The following is a 15078-nucleotide window of genomic DNA, read 5'->3' on the forward strand; positions in this document are numbered from 1 at the left end:
TATGTTGAACCGTTTTCATATTAGTGCTACTGGACCTTCATCTGATGCAGATAACATATCTTGGGGGCTATTTTGAATACGGTGACCGATATGAAAAATCTTTTGCCACATCGCTTTATAGATTTTAAAGACCTATCGAACGAGGTGTCACTCGACCCATGTTTCTATTTAAGATTTTAAAGTTGGGACCCGGGCCCCCTTGAAGAGCGGCCCTGGGGGGCACCATAACATCATCATTCGATCTGCCCCATGGCATTTCTTATTTTACTTTTTGTTCAGTCCATTTATGTTCAACTGTTTTCGAGATATTTCCGTGGAAAGATTAAAATGGGCCACCCTATATATATATATATATATATATATATATATATATATATATATATATATATATATATAGAGAGAGAGAGAGAGAGAGAGAGAGAGAGAGAGAGATTATTATATACAACAGCAGTGGATTTTGTTTCGGGAGAGGCTTCAGGAAAGGGGAACAAAGATTTGTGTTGTGCTTGAGCCCGATACCTACCCCCTAAATACGAGACTGTACATCAGTCAACCGTTCCCATATTATCTCATACAGCAACGAAACAAATTTTGAGTAAAGGCAAAATAACTATCAATATTCGAGACGAGATCGAGACTGACCATGGTCTCGTCTCGGTCTTGGTCTCGATTTATAGAGGTCCGTTTCGGTCTCGGTCTCGTCTCGGCATGTAAAAGTCAGTCTCGGTCTCTATCTTGTCTCGATATATAAAAGACCGTCTCGGTCTCGTCTCGAATTATCGAGACGAGACCGAGACGATACCGAGACTAGTCTCAGTCTCGGTAACATCCCTACCAAAAACTACAAGAATTACACATGTAACCTATCTTTTTAAGTACGCCACCTACATTTTTTTCTCAGTGTATATCCTCAATTGTTATAATTATGAATTTATTGAAACGTTTTACAGTAATGATATTCCGTAAAAAGATGTGTGATGCATAAACATAGTTAACGCACACTTTACTACAGCAATCATTGCACACAAAATGCACAATGCTGCATAATCTTTGAAATTAAATGTTACGGGATTGCCAAACGCATGTGGTTTTTAATCAAAAATAACCGCTTTCGTACCTCAGATACCTAATAATGTTTGCAAATGTGGGAGAAGAAAGCTGATTATGAATCAGTGATTGGATCTTAATTATATTATTACGGAGATGTAAATTTATGTTATAGAGAAGGACAATGTCAGAAAAATGTACAAGAAATTTTTCCATGGCCTAAAGAAGAATACATCAAGATGCTAAATCCTGTTAACCCTGCAGGAATGGTTTCTATTTTGAGATACTTTTTTGAGGTTTAACTCATACTCAAATATACTATAAATCACTTAAATAAGCATCCCGACTAGTGAGAGGCGAGGGGACTCACTTTCAATATGTACTCTGAATAGTGAAAGGCGAGGGGGCTCCCTTTCAATAAGCACCCAAAATAGTGAGAGGTGGGGGGACTCACTTTAATCAAACATACCGTTAAAATAAGTACAGAAAGGGGTTTCAAATTGGTCTGCAATCTTCTCGCAGTAACACCTGTCAACTACGATTGTTCTTGGCTAACTGCAAACCATTTCAAACCAGAAGACTTTTGTAATTGTAACCACCATATTGGATCCACCATTTTGAGTTTTCTAATTTTGACGTCAGATTCTGAATCAGCTGTCTAAAACCTCCCTGGGAGTATGTTTTTTCGTACAGTAAATGATTATTTTCTGTCTATGCTTCAAAATCTTCCCTAACGTTCAAAGGGTTACCGAGGGACCTTAAACCCACAGCATTACCGAAAAAATTACGTGTCGATTATTTTTCGATGTTCTACAAGTCTACAAAGTATATTCAAATCGGTGAGTTACACTTCCGTAAGTTCCCTTGTTAGAGACACATTCAGTAATATAAGAATGATGCCCACAAGAATTAACACAGTGACCAGGATTATTACAAGAATATTTTCGAATTCTAGAATTAACAAAGTTGTAAGAGTCATTTTCTAATGTGCAATTTTTGTACTGTGTGCTCATGTTTCAATATAATTAAGTTGTTCCTTAAAGTGTCAAATGTGCCATACATTTAAATTCATATGTTGGATCTGGTCAGTACAAAAGCCTGATCAAAAGTCCGATTCATCTATCCGAAAAGCAATTCCAAATGTCCCAAATTGAACGTGTAAATACTTAGCAAGAAAATACCTAAAATAGCTACGCATTAAAACTCTCAGCACATCTTATTTATGTTTCTGTGTTAATATTTTTCCTTCAAAACAATTTAGACCTTATGCTTTACCTTTCTATCGACGAATGTGATATAAAAGGAGTCTCGCTGTCGTGAGAATGTTTCTACGTCATCGTCACGCAGAAGGTAGAGGAACTGTTTGAATGGCGGGAGAGTAAATCGAAAAGGTGGATACATCCTTCTGAACGTTTATTAACAAATGCAGCGAGCAGTTGTGGACATAGCAAACTTCGAACTGCCTCTCGCCCGTTTACGAACGAGTTGTTTCTTTCCCGATAGAACTTGTTTTAAATACCCACTTCTACTCCGATAAAGCGAAGTGAAGACCAAACATACAGAGTGTCTCCCGGTTTAACGTGGTTGCCAGATTTAAGGAGTAGTGTAGGAAGTTTACTTGACGAATATCTGGTAACTTAAATATAAACAACAATGTAGTTTCTTTCCACATACTTTTAAATTCTTGTAGACTTATTCCTCCAAAATTGCGTGTACTTTTCTACTTTGTGCTATTATTTTACACTATAGGTGACTGAAATATTGCAACACTGTAGAGGTCCTCATAACGCCTGCAATTCTGTAGAAGAATGTTAATAGTGTGTGAGTGTGTAACATTAGATGATCCAGATATGTTATTGGTACCGGTGCCATTTACATCTTGCAGGTGATGTTGGCACCAGGATCCAATAAATATAGTACGGCACCACACGTATTTCCCAAGAAACTGTCAGAAATAGAGACATAAGAGTTTTCCCACCGCAAATATCAATAAAAGTCATGGATTTTGATCTCACTCTCGTTCTTGTATCTCTTTTAGTTTTTTATGCACATTTGGTTCCAACAAGTCGGTCTCCCAACTCGGAGCTAACAAGTACGCAAATACGCGTATACGTGTGTGTGTGTGTGTGAGAGAGAGAGAGAGAGGGAGGGAGGGAGGGAGAGAGAGAAGACAAAATTTTAGTTGCAAGATGACATACTTCAATTGCCGTTTTCGGTTCATATAGCAAAAAGAATACCGCCACCAGAGAATAAAGACAAGTGTAGACCTTACCCAGTTTTCAAATTGAATAGATGGTGGTGGTAGTTCGGTTTCTTGACCTTGTAAAAATCTTCCCTGTCTTTGATTTTGTTTGTCATCATTCCAGCCAGAAATAAAAAAAAAAAAATGAGAATTCCTCAGTTTACAGCAAGGGGAATTGGGGACAGACATTAAGGATGATATTCCTGGAAGCTCATGTATCACAATTGTTTCATTCAATAGACAGAGGACACTTTTCTATGAAGACTTTTCAACATGTTTTCTCACAAAGGGGATTTTCCTTTTGCAATCTATATGACCACTGGCAATTTCAATCTTGGCCATTCCCGCCAGCGTTTTCATTTTCGAGACACGAGACGAGACGAGAGATTTCACGAGACGTCCCGTCTCGTCTCGTTTTCGAGACGGGACAAGTAGTCTGTCTCGTCTCGTGTCTCGTCTAAGAGGGTTCTGTCCCGTCTCGTGTCTCGTCTCGTTTACGAGACGAGACGAGACGCGAGAAATGTCTCGTCTCGTGGCAACACTATTTAAGAGTAAAAAGGACTAGTATCTACTTACGTTGCTCTTGCCAATTTACTTAATAAAATATGAAACACGATATACCGTATTTTAACTGGAAAAGACAGTATCCTAATAGTTATACAACCTTTCGTCAAACAAAATGTTAGAAGCAACCAGGAAAACTAACATTGATATACAAATATTGAGATCATGTCTTCCCCCCATTTTTAACGTCCAACCGCCGCCACTGCACAAATGTATACAGAAAACTAGAAATTAAAGAGCTGGGCTGAAAGTACACGTAATAAAAACTTACTAATTATCACTTCAACATGTTAATTATTATTATTATTATAAAAGATAGTCAAACTTATTACGATATCGAGAAACAAGATTCCTGACAGTAATAATCAATTTTTATAACCGAATATTGTAACCATCTGAATACATTGTATTAAATATAGGAGTAAGTTGTTAGTACCTGTGATACCTTACTTGCAAGCTATCGGTATTAATTGATACGCCTATCTGCAAAAACTCAATATTTTTACAATACGTTTTGGCCCTATCACTTCCTCGACAATGGTGTTTTGCTAATAATATTCTCTTGGGAATAAATTCCACTCTACATTTTAAAAGTACGAAGTTCCCAAATAAACCTACGGGAAGGTAGAATTTTCAGGTTTCATATTTCAGCGGAGAATAAATAAAAGACTCACCATCTGCAATCGAGAAATTTCAAGCGCTTATTCAGAACTTTGAGGGCCATATTTTTCCTTACCCCAGGAAGTAAGTAAGTAAGTAAGTAAGTAAGTAAAAAAAAAAAAAAAAAGTTTCAGAACAGGATGAATGCATTGTCAATCAAGGTTACTTTTGACATCATTTGTCAGAGGTTCATTCATTTCCTAGATTTTACGTAGATCCTATCTACAGAAGTCCATACAAGCCGCAATAGACATGAACAATCAATCTTCTCATATGTACTCCACAAAAGAGTACAAAGGAAACATATAAAATTTACTGCATTTCTCATTTAGCCAAACTTCCGCTTTCCATCAAAATAAAACTCTCATCCCATCAAGCTTTTAAAAGTAAACAACACGATAAAAATTTTCGAGAGATATACTCACGCTATACGGTATCTTCATATTTGTTATTTATACACCTAGATATATATCATAGTGGGATCACGAAAGTGTATTTTCAAAAATAATTTGGGCATGGCATTTGCGGGGTGACGTTGAAGAAATACATTAAATATGAACAAATGCAATAATAACTCATTATAATGCAAAAAAACAACACTTAACTGTCTAAATAGGTATCAATATCGAATACTGAGAAACTGCGATCCACTTCTAAATCAGACCTAACATAATAAAATGATCCGTTGCACTTAACTGTTCAACTTGCTTTTTTATTATTTATTTATTTTTCCCCCTAATGTATAATTTATACTAACCAATCGTTTGTAGTTTGATGAATCTGGCGTGGTTGAAGCAGTAGCGAAACACAGCCATACAAAAACCAATACTGACATGAAGATTGTTGCAGCTAGAAGCCAACGGGGCAAGCCGGATTTGCGGGAAACACAGCCCAGCCAGTCCAGTTGCGTAGAACTCGCTGATTCTTCTATTCTGCGAGGCACTTCAATGTCCGGTAGTGTTTTCACATGTTTTTCAGGTAGGCGTCCATGGCTATTCTCTTCCAATTGTCTCAAAACAGCAGGATCCGTCAGCAAATCCTCATCACCTGCAATAGAACATGTACTTAAGTTTCAAAAATATTAAAGATATACCGTAATAATGTAATATGCTAAAGCAGATACACAATAAGGAATATACGACGGAGCTATTCACGTTACTCAATTGCCATGTATGGCTATCCTCTCATTTCACTCTACTTCTCGAAGAAAAGGGTTAGAACTACAACCTTTTATACTTTGTTTTTAACACTTTGAGACAGGACCAACATTGTTAATTTTCAAACATTTTATCTGCCTTATTCTAATCAAAATTAGAGACCGGATGTTAGGCCAAATGCCTATTCCTTAATATTAGAGATATGATTAAAAAAAAAATGAACGTGCTAAAATTCATCTGAGAGTTCTATGCTTGGATTTCAGCAAAATTTATTTAGCCTTTTTTTTTTTTTTATGGCCTATTCTTGTCATGTCCTTCAAAATCGGAACTTCAAAGGGATAACTACATAGATATTTTGTTCGATAAGAGATTCTGACATTTCCTAGATTTCTGAACAACAGAAATGAACTTTGTCCATGTCAAGATCAGACTCTACCACATACATGAAAAAGAATATCGCCGCAAGAACTGTGGGCCAATTATGTAGTGCCTCTAAGGACTCAAAAAAATTAAAGAGAATTGGAGACGTGCTCAAAGGTGAAAATGTATTAACGTACATGTTCTTACGAGGTTTAGATATGTCTCTGCTACTACAGGCGCGCAACCAGAAATGTTTGTTAGGAGAGTCAACAGTTTTTTTTTTTGGGGGGGGGGAGGGATGATCCAACACTACGTCTATGTAGTATTGAATCGGTATTATTTTGCACCTGAAAGGGAGATAAGTAATTGTTAAATATTGTCACCTAAGTTCTTAGAAAAAATACAGAGCTATAAGGTTGTTTTAATAAAATAATAAGATCTAATAAACGAAAGAGTAAGATCAAATCTTTAGGTTACATATATCATTTATTTGCTAAACAAGTTTTATTTATTAAGAAAGTGTACAATGTATGTCAAGTTACGAAATTCTGAGGAAGTCCGGATGCAGTGACCCCCACGCATGGCTGCGCCCCTGATGTTACATCCATGAAAATAGAAAAAAAAGTTTTACATTTTTAAAAATGCGTTGTAGATTAAAGACATAAATATCAATTGAAAAAAAAAAAAACAACCTAGAATCGCAATTAATGATACCTTCTGAAGAATTTAATTAAAACATACTTAATATTTTTTCTACTCAATCGAACGTGGCCGAAAAGTTTCTTCTTCGGACTGCTGTATATAAGGTGCGGTCAAATTTTAGACTGTTGTGTGGAGTGATAAAATGTTATAAATAATTTATTGAATAAACATATGAAAAGATTTTCGTGTTTCTTCCTTCAGCAGAAGTTCTCTATCAAAAACGATCAGGGAGGTTTCTCAGATGGCGAAACGATGCGTGGCTTGGTTTCAGTTTATGAATATCGTTGAATATTTGATCTTCATTACAATTTTAAGTTAGATTTTAGCGCGTATGTTCAACTTTATATAATAGACACTGTAGATTTGATGCACGGAGATATATCTAAAAATCCCTAGATCCCTTTAGAATGTCTTTTAAAAAAATCCATGCTGAGTTATTCCTTGTGCTGTGACTTTGGATTCAATCATTCTTGGAACACAGTTTATAATGACATTTTAAGAACATATTACGAAGAATATCAGATAAAGCTTAGTTTCTTACATTAATATTATTTGTCATTCGTTTAAATTCACAATTTATGGAATTACGCTATGCCGTTGTATTTTTTTAAAACACACTTTTTACCACGTATTACAATTTATAACACGTGCTTGCACTGCTCAGCTCAGGGTTGGCAGTTTTTCATATTCTCTTGATTTTTGTATCCATTTAACGAATTAATATCTTTAATATCATCTTATCTACGAGTACATTAGTTTTAAGAACATGTGCATTATCTAATTATGGATTAATGATTTAATTGATTGAATTTTTGTATCAGACTGTTTCAGAGAAACAAGTAACATAATAATTGCAGACTCTTTGCTAATTGAAAATCGAAGGTATTAGCGAGAAAATTATTAGGAATACAACTCTGCTAAGTTATATTTTTAAATGAAATCAAATCAAATCCTTGGGTTAATTTCTGCCTTTATGCCCCATAGGCTAAAGGAGAGTATCAATAAATAACATCAGCGATAATGAAAGAATTGATGGAATTTAGAAAGTGGGAGAAACCCAAGAACCATATGGAATTAAACCACGGGCTCTTAGCAGACGTAAGAAATTTATCAATGCGTTACCGGGTCCAGCAAAAAGGAATTCGAAACTAATATATAAAATATAGTAATGATAACATTAATTTGAGTTGAGTTGATTTTAAGGTTAACGTCCCTTTTCAGCACTGAGGCTATATGAGACGGAACCTACTGATTAACGTGGAATCCGAACCACATTAGCTCCTGTCGGGAATCGAACCCGGGTCTCCCACGCCAAAGGCGCGTACGCTAACCGCTTAGCCACAGAGGAGCTCAACATTAATTTGAGATACAATAGTGTAAAACATTGGTTCGATCCCAGTTCGTGCCAAGTGAGCTTTGTGGTGGACAAACACCGCGTGCGTGAGTCTTCTCGGGGTTCTCACTTTCTTCATTCCACCCTTTCAGTCATTTTTCATCATCGCCGCCTTCTTATCCTATCTTCAAGTTTCTCCATGCTCCCCACCCCCTACAGTGGTTTTCAGTCTTTATGTAAATAGAAATGTAATCTTTTAGGCAACATATCCTCACTGTGTTTCAACATTTAGATAGCCAGTATATCGAGTCAAAATTGTAATAAAACATACCATCTCTGCTTTTTTTCCACTTCGAACACTGTTCATAAATATAAAGTCAGCATACATTCAGTATTTCTATGTACAGCTAATCTAAAATTTTAGTTCTAGCTTTCGTTAAAAGAACAAAATGCTCGAAAATCAATTCACATTTTAACTTTTATACTACAATTCACGTAAGACATACACACTTGCAGCTTCTCATAAATAGTAGAGATTCTCTCCATGAAATAGAAGTGGGTCAAAACATTAATACACCTGACTTTGTGAATTATCAAGTCTATTTGGTGATGCTTGTCTACTCATATTTTCTAAATTACCATTGGAATCTGAAAATCTATGAGATCTTTTCTCTTTCCTTCCATTCTTCATGCGCACAAACACTTGAGTCTGTTGTTTAGCTAACAAAACAATCGTATCAACCAACGACTTTAATTCATCACATGATCTTTCGTTTGTTCTATGGACGTAACTTCAGACCAAGACGATAAAGAAACTTATTTTGCACTTGAAGAACAAGAAAATTCTGAGCTAATTCAAAACAACAATCGATTTCGAAAGATTAGTTATTTTCCGTAAACTTTATGAAACCATTTTTAAAAAATCCTTCTCCCACATGCTACAATTCTAACTGAAGAATAATAATATAATGCTCTGTTAAATTAATTTTATATCTGAACATTTACTCAAGGATCGATTTATTTGAAATCAAGGCCGGATCCAGGATTTTCTGAGGGGGGTGCACCAAATAACTGCTATAGATATGCCACATTGACTTGACACCTAGTCTTCCGTTCCGAGCGCTGCTATCGGCTGAAGGAATTCCACTCCCTTTGGCTAAGGTTCTCTCGCTTAGCAACAGCTGAACCCTTATTGGCTGAACCGTGGGTGTGTCGAGGGTGTGAGCTTTAGTTCGCATATTTGCCACGGCTCAAGACATTTTGACAGCACTTATAGTATATTTGAATTAAAGTTGAGATTTTTAAATGCCTTTAGGCATCTGTGTTGTGAATAAGGAATTGCCCTGGAAATTATAAGCGTCTGCTCTCGATGAATCCTTTTGCTTCAACCTCCAGAAAATTGTCTGAAACTATTGATTTTTGCAAAATTCAATGCTAGCTTCTCACTGTTGGTAGTGTATATTTGCAACGAAGGGGGGGGGTGCATGTGCACCTTTGCACCCCCTAAATCCGACCCTGTTTGAAATATATTAGTTCAACGTCCCATAGTTATGCCCTTTACGCTAAAGACGACAGATAATTAACGGAAGTAAATGGCTGTAAAATTATTTTTTGTGTTCTCTCACCAGAAATCGAACCCGCAATCGAACCACGTGTACCAAAAACATACGCTCTAGCCGCCAGACCAGCGGGTTGGGCCTGGAGGAGACATAATATGATGGGAGTTAATAATGTCAAGACATACTTTGTATTATGCTGTCAAAATGTCCTCATTAATAGTCCATTAAAGAACACTCGATCAGGGCACTAGTAAAAAGTGCCCACGTTTGGACAAAATTCTAATTGCAATTTTTGTATTAATTTGAGGACGCTCAATTCAAAAAATAAATAAATAAATAAATAAAACGTATCCGTCCAGACGTCACGAGAAAAAGGAGCTCAAAGTTGGAGTCTTTGAAGGAGCGCTTATGCCAATAATGAATGTGCTGACGCATCGATACGTTTCTAATTGCACTTCTTGTACCAATTTGAGGGTCTTAAATCCAATGGAACTATTTTAAAACGTATTCGTTCGTTGGGCCACGCAAAAAATGACTTGAAAGTTGATACATACGAGGCACATGTTAAAAAAAAAACCGATATTTTTTAATCAAGAAAATGATAGAAGAAATTTATTATGAATGATATACAAGTACGTACATATCTTCGCTATTTTTCGACGTAGTTACCATGAACCTCGAGACACAAGCTTCCATATACCCTCTGTGTAAAAATATTCCGCCTGAGAATGCAGCCAGTCTAGAACTGAGATTTTGAGCATTTTACATTTCGATGCATGCTACTTTTTCAGATGAAGAAAAAAAGAAAGAAGTCGCTGGGAGCAAGGTCGGAGCTGAAAGAAGAATGATTTGAATAAGTTTCCATCGAAACCTTTGAATTGTCTCTCAACAGTACGAGCAACTGTGTGTGGGTAGGCGTTGTCATGGATCAAAAGAATTCCAGAGCGTAGCATTTCTCTTCGCTCATTTTGAACGGCATATCACAGATTATTCAGTGTTTAACAATACACATCTGCTATAACTGTTTGTCATGGTTCCATGAATTCGACACGAACCACGGTCCTAAAACACGGTTGCCATGATTTTGTGAACTGATGGTGTTTGTTTGAATGTCTTTATTTTAGGAGAACCAGAGTGCTGTCACTGCACTTACTTCTGTTTCGGCTCCCCAGGGGCGTACGATATTTAAGTTTCATTTACCGTCACTATGTGAGAAAAGAGGTCATCCTCATCCTTCCAGCAGGCCAAAAAATCGCGTGCAGCTGTTGTTCATTGCTCTTTGTGTGCGTCTGTCAGTATTTTTGACACCTATCTCGCATACAGTTTGTGATAACTAAGCTTGTCAGTTACAATTCGATGTATCATTTCCGCAGATACTTCTGAAAACTCCTTGATGACTTCAGTTATTATGAACGGACGATTGCTTCGCCCCTTCTCATTAACACTTTCCAACAGATCGTTCGTCTGAACACTAGGTCTTCCGATCATGAACATTTAAACGTCCTTCCCGAAACTCTCTGCACCACTGTCTGATCTCTTTACTCATTACTGTCGATCCGTAATTGGCACACAACTCCTGATGGATGTCAGTTGCATTCTGTCCTTTGTCGTTCAGAAATCGTATGACATATCTCTCTTCATATTTGGCAGGAATTCGTATTATGACAGCCATTTCATCCTACTGCTACTCGTTAGTACACAACTCCACTCAGATGATTCTATCTGTGTTGCAAGCACAGAATATTAGGCCATGCTCTATTTAACTTCATCAGTGTTTCAAATCCCGCGTTTTTTTTTATACGCCTCGCACTACATCTTTGCGTTATTGATTATAAAGAAATTTATTGTATATGTCGTACTACAAATGAAATGAAATTTTTCACCCATGAGTAAGTCCTTTTAGTTAAGGAAGACAATTATTAAGACAAGTGAATGTTAATACAAGAATTGGTGCAATGACAATGTGGGAGAAGATGGGAGACCATGAGAAAGGTCATGGACGCAATGTTGTCCACCACAAACTTACTTGGGCGGGGATCCAACCAGGGACCTCATGCACCAGAGATAACCAACTACCACTGAGCCACCGTGCGCCCTCGTATAATAAGTGATACACATCATACCATTACTTAATCATACGAACGTAGATAATAATTTCTTTAAATAAATGGCTGCCCATTTTGATTCAAACATCCTTTAATGCGTAGACTTACAATACAGATCCGCACGAAATAAAAAAGATTTGCCTTCATTCACTATATATATATATATATATGGTGACACCATAGGACAGTAAATTCAAACAAATACATAATTCAGAAAAGCTATGTATTATAAAGGGGTTTATTTACCTTGAATATTCAACTGTGACGAATAACTGAGCTTCTGATCTGGGAAACCCTCTGTTTCTATTCCCGTCCTCACAATGAGAATACTACCGCTGCTGCTGGCGTTGTCACCAGGAGGTCCGCCGTCCATATTGAAGCCAATATTGAAAATGTTGTTTATCCGATCCAACATATTGGAACAAAGATCTAGCATCATCGTAAATGGGAACAAATCACCAGCTTCATCCATCTGAAACACATGGAAAAATTATAAAATTTAAACATTACCTCGGAATTACACACACATACCCTTGTAAATTGTACAGGACTTTTAAAAAAAATCACAGTAAATACACTTATTAAATATTACGATCATAAACTAGGATTCCAAAGTACCCGGAAATTTAAAATACCAGAAAATTTGCATTATTTGTGAAAAAAAGCCTTTGTATACATAATTTGCTAGGTTAATGTCCAATAGTTTAGAAGAAAAGTGCAACAAAATTTAAATGGAGTACTTCTTCTCTCCTCCAAGACTGAATTTCGTAGATTATTGCACGTTAATTCGTATATGTATTTGTGCACATAAAATCTAACTATTACGCTCAACTTCGTATCTTTATGATCAAGTTGAAGAAACATTTTCTCTTTCCTCCTCCATCCACCATATTAAATCCGTCCTCCATCCTTTCGTGAGGAAATTTACAATATTCAAGCAAGTAAATGAGAGATTCATACACTGTGTATCAAGAAGCCCTTCAATATCAAATTTTGTTTCCTTAAATCCTAGAGCTCAGAGTAAGCTTCCCTCCCTTACCCTGTATTCATCATATTCATTTTGTCCCTCTACTTCTATCCCTTCAGAGTGGAGCTTAAAAAAGAAAATGAAATCGTTAGACTGAAGTAACAATGATAGTGGTTATGTATCAAAAAAGTATTAATATACAAAATTCCGTGTTCATATATTCATAATTCAGAAAATCTTCCTTTGCGATGGCCACATTGAACTCGATTTCGGATGTTGTTCGTATTTTCTAGAGGAAACAGTTCCAAATGCCAAAGTTTCAGCCTGCATCTTCAACGCTTGAAAAGCTAATGTAATGATGATAATAATAGTTGAGTTGATTTCAAGTTGAACGTCCCTTTCAGCAGCGAGGCTATATGAGACGGGACCTACTGATTAACGTGATATTTGAATCACATGAGCTCCAGCCGGGAATCGAACCCGGGTCTCCTACGCAAAAGACGCATACGCTAACCGATTAGCCACGAAGGAGCTCAATAATAATTTGAAATAGTAACTCATGAAGTAAGGCATAGACGGGTAAACATGCACATATGATGCACTAAGAACGTTGTTATATTTATATGTAATATACTTATATTACGCATGTTGTATATTTTACACGTACAAAAAGACACGGGCAAATTTTTATTTCACTAAACTTCAATGGCTAATGAAACGTAGATATAATAATTCTTATTGAAACTACAAATTTGATACATGTATATTTTAATTTATTCTCGATTCCTATTAAATGACTATTTGACCTTGTGAACAAGGTACGTAGTGAAACGTTTCGATACTGTATAATGCCTTCATCAGAAACAACAATACCATTTACATAAACTAGACGTGAAATAGACGAGAACAAGGGAGATAAATTTTGAAGAGGAAAACAGGAAATTTATCAGAAAATGGAAAGTGGCAAGAAAAATCAGAGAAGTGTTGAATTGGAATGGAAGGAAACCCATTAACAAAGAACTGGAATAATTAAAAAATGTGCTAACCTTTCTGTATTCAAAGCAGTTAAAATAATTTTCGACATTTCGAATACTTTAGCGAGTATACATTTTCAAGGGTTATAGGGCCTTAAATTATATTTTGCAGTAAGGCTTTCACATGCTTTAGCTTTAATACTGGTGGTGGATTTTTTTTTAACTTATATACGAAGTAACGTATTTTGACAAACTATTATGTGGGGTGTGGGGGGATACAAAAATGTTACTATAATTTATATTTTATAATAGGTATTCTACATGTTCTATTAGTCAATTCGGATAAATTACTTATTTGAAAAAAAGAGAAATAAAAGAAACGGGTGACAAAACGAAGGAAAAATTAGGTATCGAGTTTATAACTTTTGAACCTGCTTTCAAAAATGATCTAGAAGATGACAATATTAGGTTTTAGGTGATGTCTGGACAGAAAGTGATCGTTTTCATTAAAAGTGTTGTACGATTGACTCTATATAAATGGATTGAATTAGGGATATATCTAATTCATTATTTCCTAGGGTCTATTATGCTCCATGTAGTTTTAAAAAAACAACTTTTTTTCTCTGAAGAAGATATTGCTACAGTATCAGAACGTCACAATATTGTGCGGGTAGTCGATGGCAAAGACAATTTAATGGTGATGTGAAATATTTCACTTAAATGGGGGAAGTAGGTAGTCAGTATTTAGATATATAATCTATGGGGTATTTTTCTATTGATGATGATCGTTATTCATAATGTTAATAATAATTACAATCCATTTCGTAAAGGATTAAGATATGGCATGAATTTTACGTCTAGGTCTTGTAACTATTGTAAGTTATATTTCAGAAGCATGGCGGTTGTAATCTGTCTCAAGAGCAAAATGGGTTTGGAGTTTATTGGTTATAGTATTGGTTACAATCTTGTCTTTGGTTTGGTTCACATTGGCTAACGAAAGTGGAATGAAAGAAGAAAACTCCAAGTAAACCCACGCACTATGTCAGTCCACAAAAGCTCACTTGGCCGGAACCAAGAACTCAAGCGATAGAAGTGAGCGCGTTCTACCACTGAGCTACCATGGCCCCACGATCTGAAACTAACTTTTTCTTGAAACCTCTTATGAAGTGAAATTAAAAATTTATATGGCGCAGACATAAGTCAAATTCCCCTAAATTCTGAAATATTGTTATATGAAGTTTAAAAATAATAGGTTGCCATTTGGTTTGGGTACAAAACCTCGCGGCCAGAACCTCGCGGCGACAACCTCGCGGACCAAAACCTCGCCTGGCCAAAACCTCGCCTCCCAAAACCTCGCGGCCCAAAATCTCGCCAGGCCGAAATCTCGCCTGGCCAAAACCTCGCCGCC

At 36.3% G+C, this 15078-nt stretch overlaps 1 protein-coding gene across 1 annotated transcript in view; it reads right to left on the reverse strand.

Moving 5' to 3' along the window:
- The window catches only part of LOC145673324 (transmembrane protein 59-like), a 347898-nt gene that overhangs the window by 62012 nt on the left and 270808 nt on the right, over positions 1-15078 (reverse strand). Inside the window, exons 4-5 of the mRNA XM_081742921.1 lie at positions 11976-12201; positions 5271-5560 (exon numbers count right to left, since the gene is read on the reverse strand). Of these exons, the coding sequence (XP_081599047.1) occupies positions 5271-5560; positions 11976-12201 (516 nt within the window). The remainder of the gene's footprint in view (positions 1-5270; positions 5561-11975; positions 12202-15078) is intronic.

This window comes from Thermobia domestica, chromosome 16 (genome assembly GCF_964235325.1).
Source record: "Thermobia domestica chromosome 16, izTheDome1.hap1.1, whole genome shotgun sequence".
Taxonomy (NCBI): domain Eukaryota; kingdom Metazoa; phylum Arthropoda; class Insecta; order Zygentoma; family Lepismatidae; genus Thermobia; species Thermobia domestica.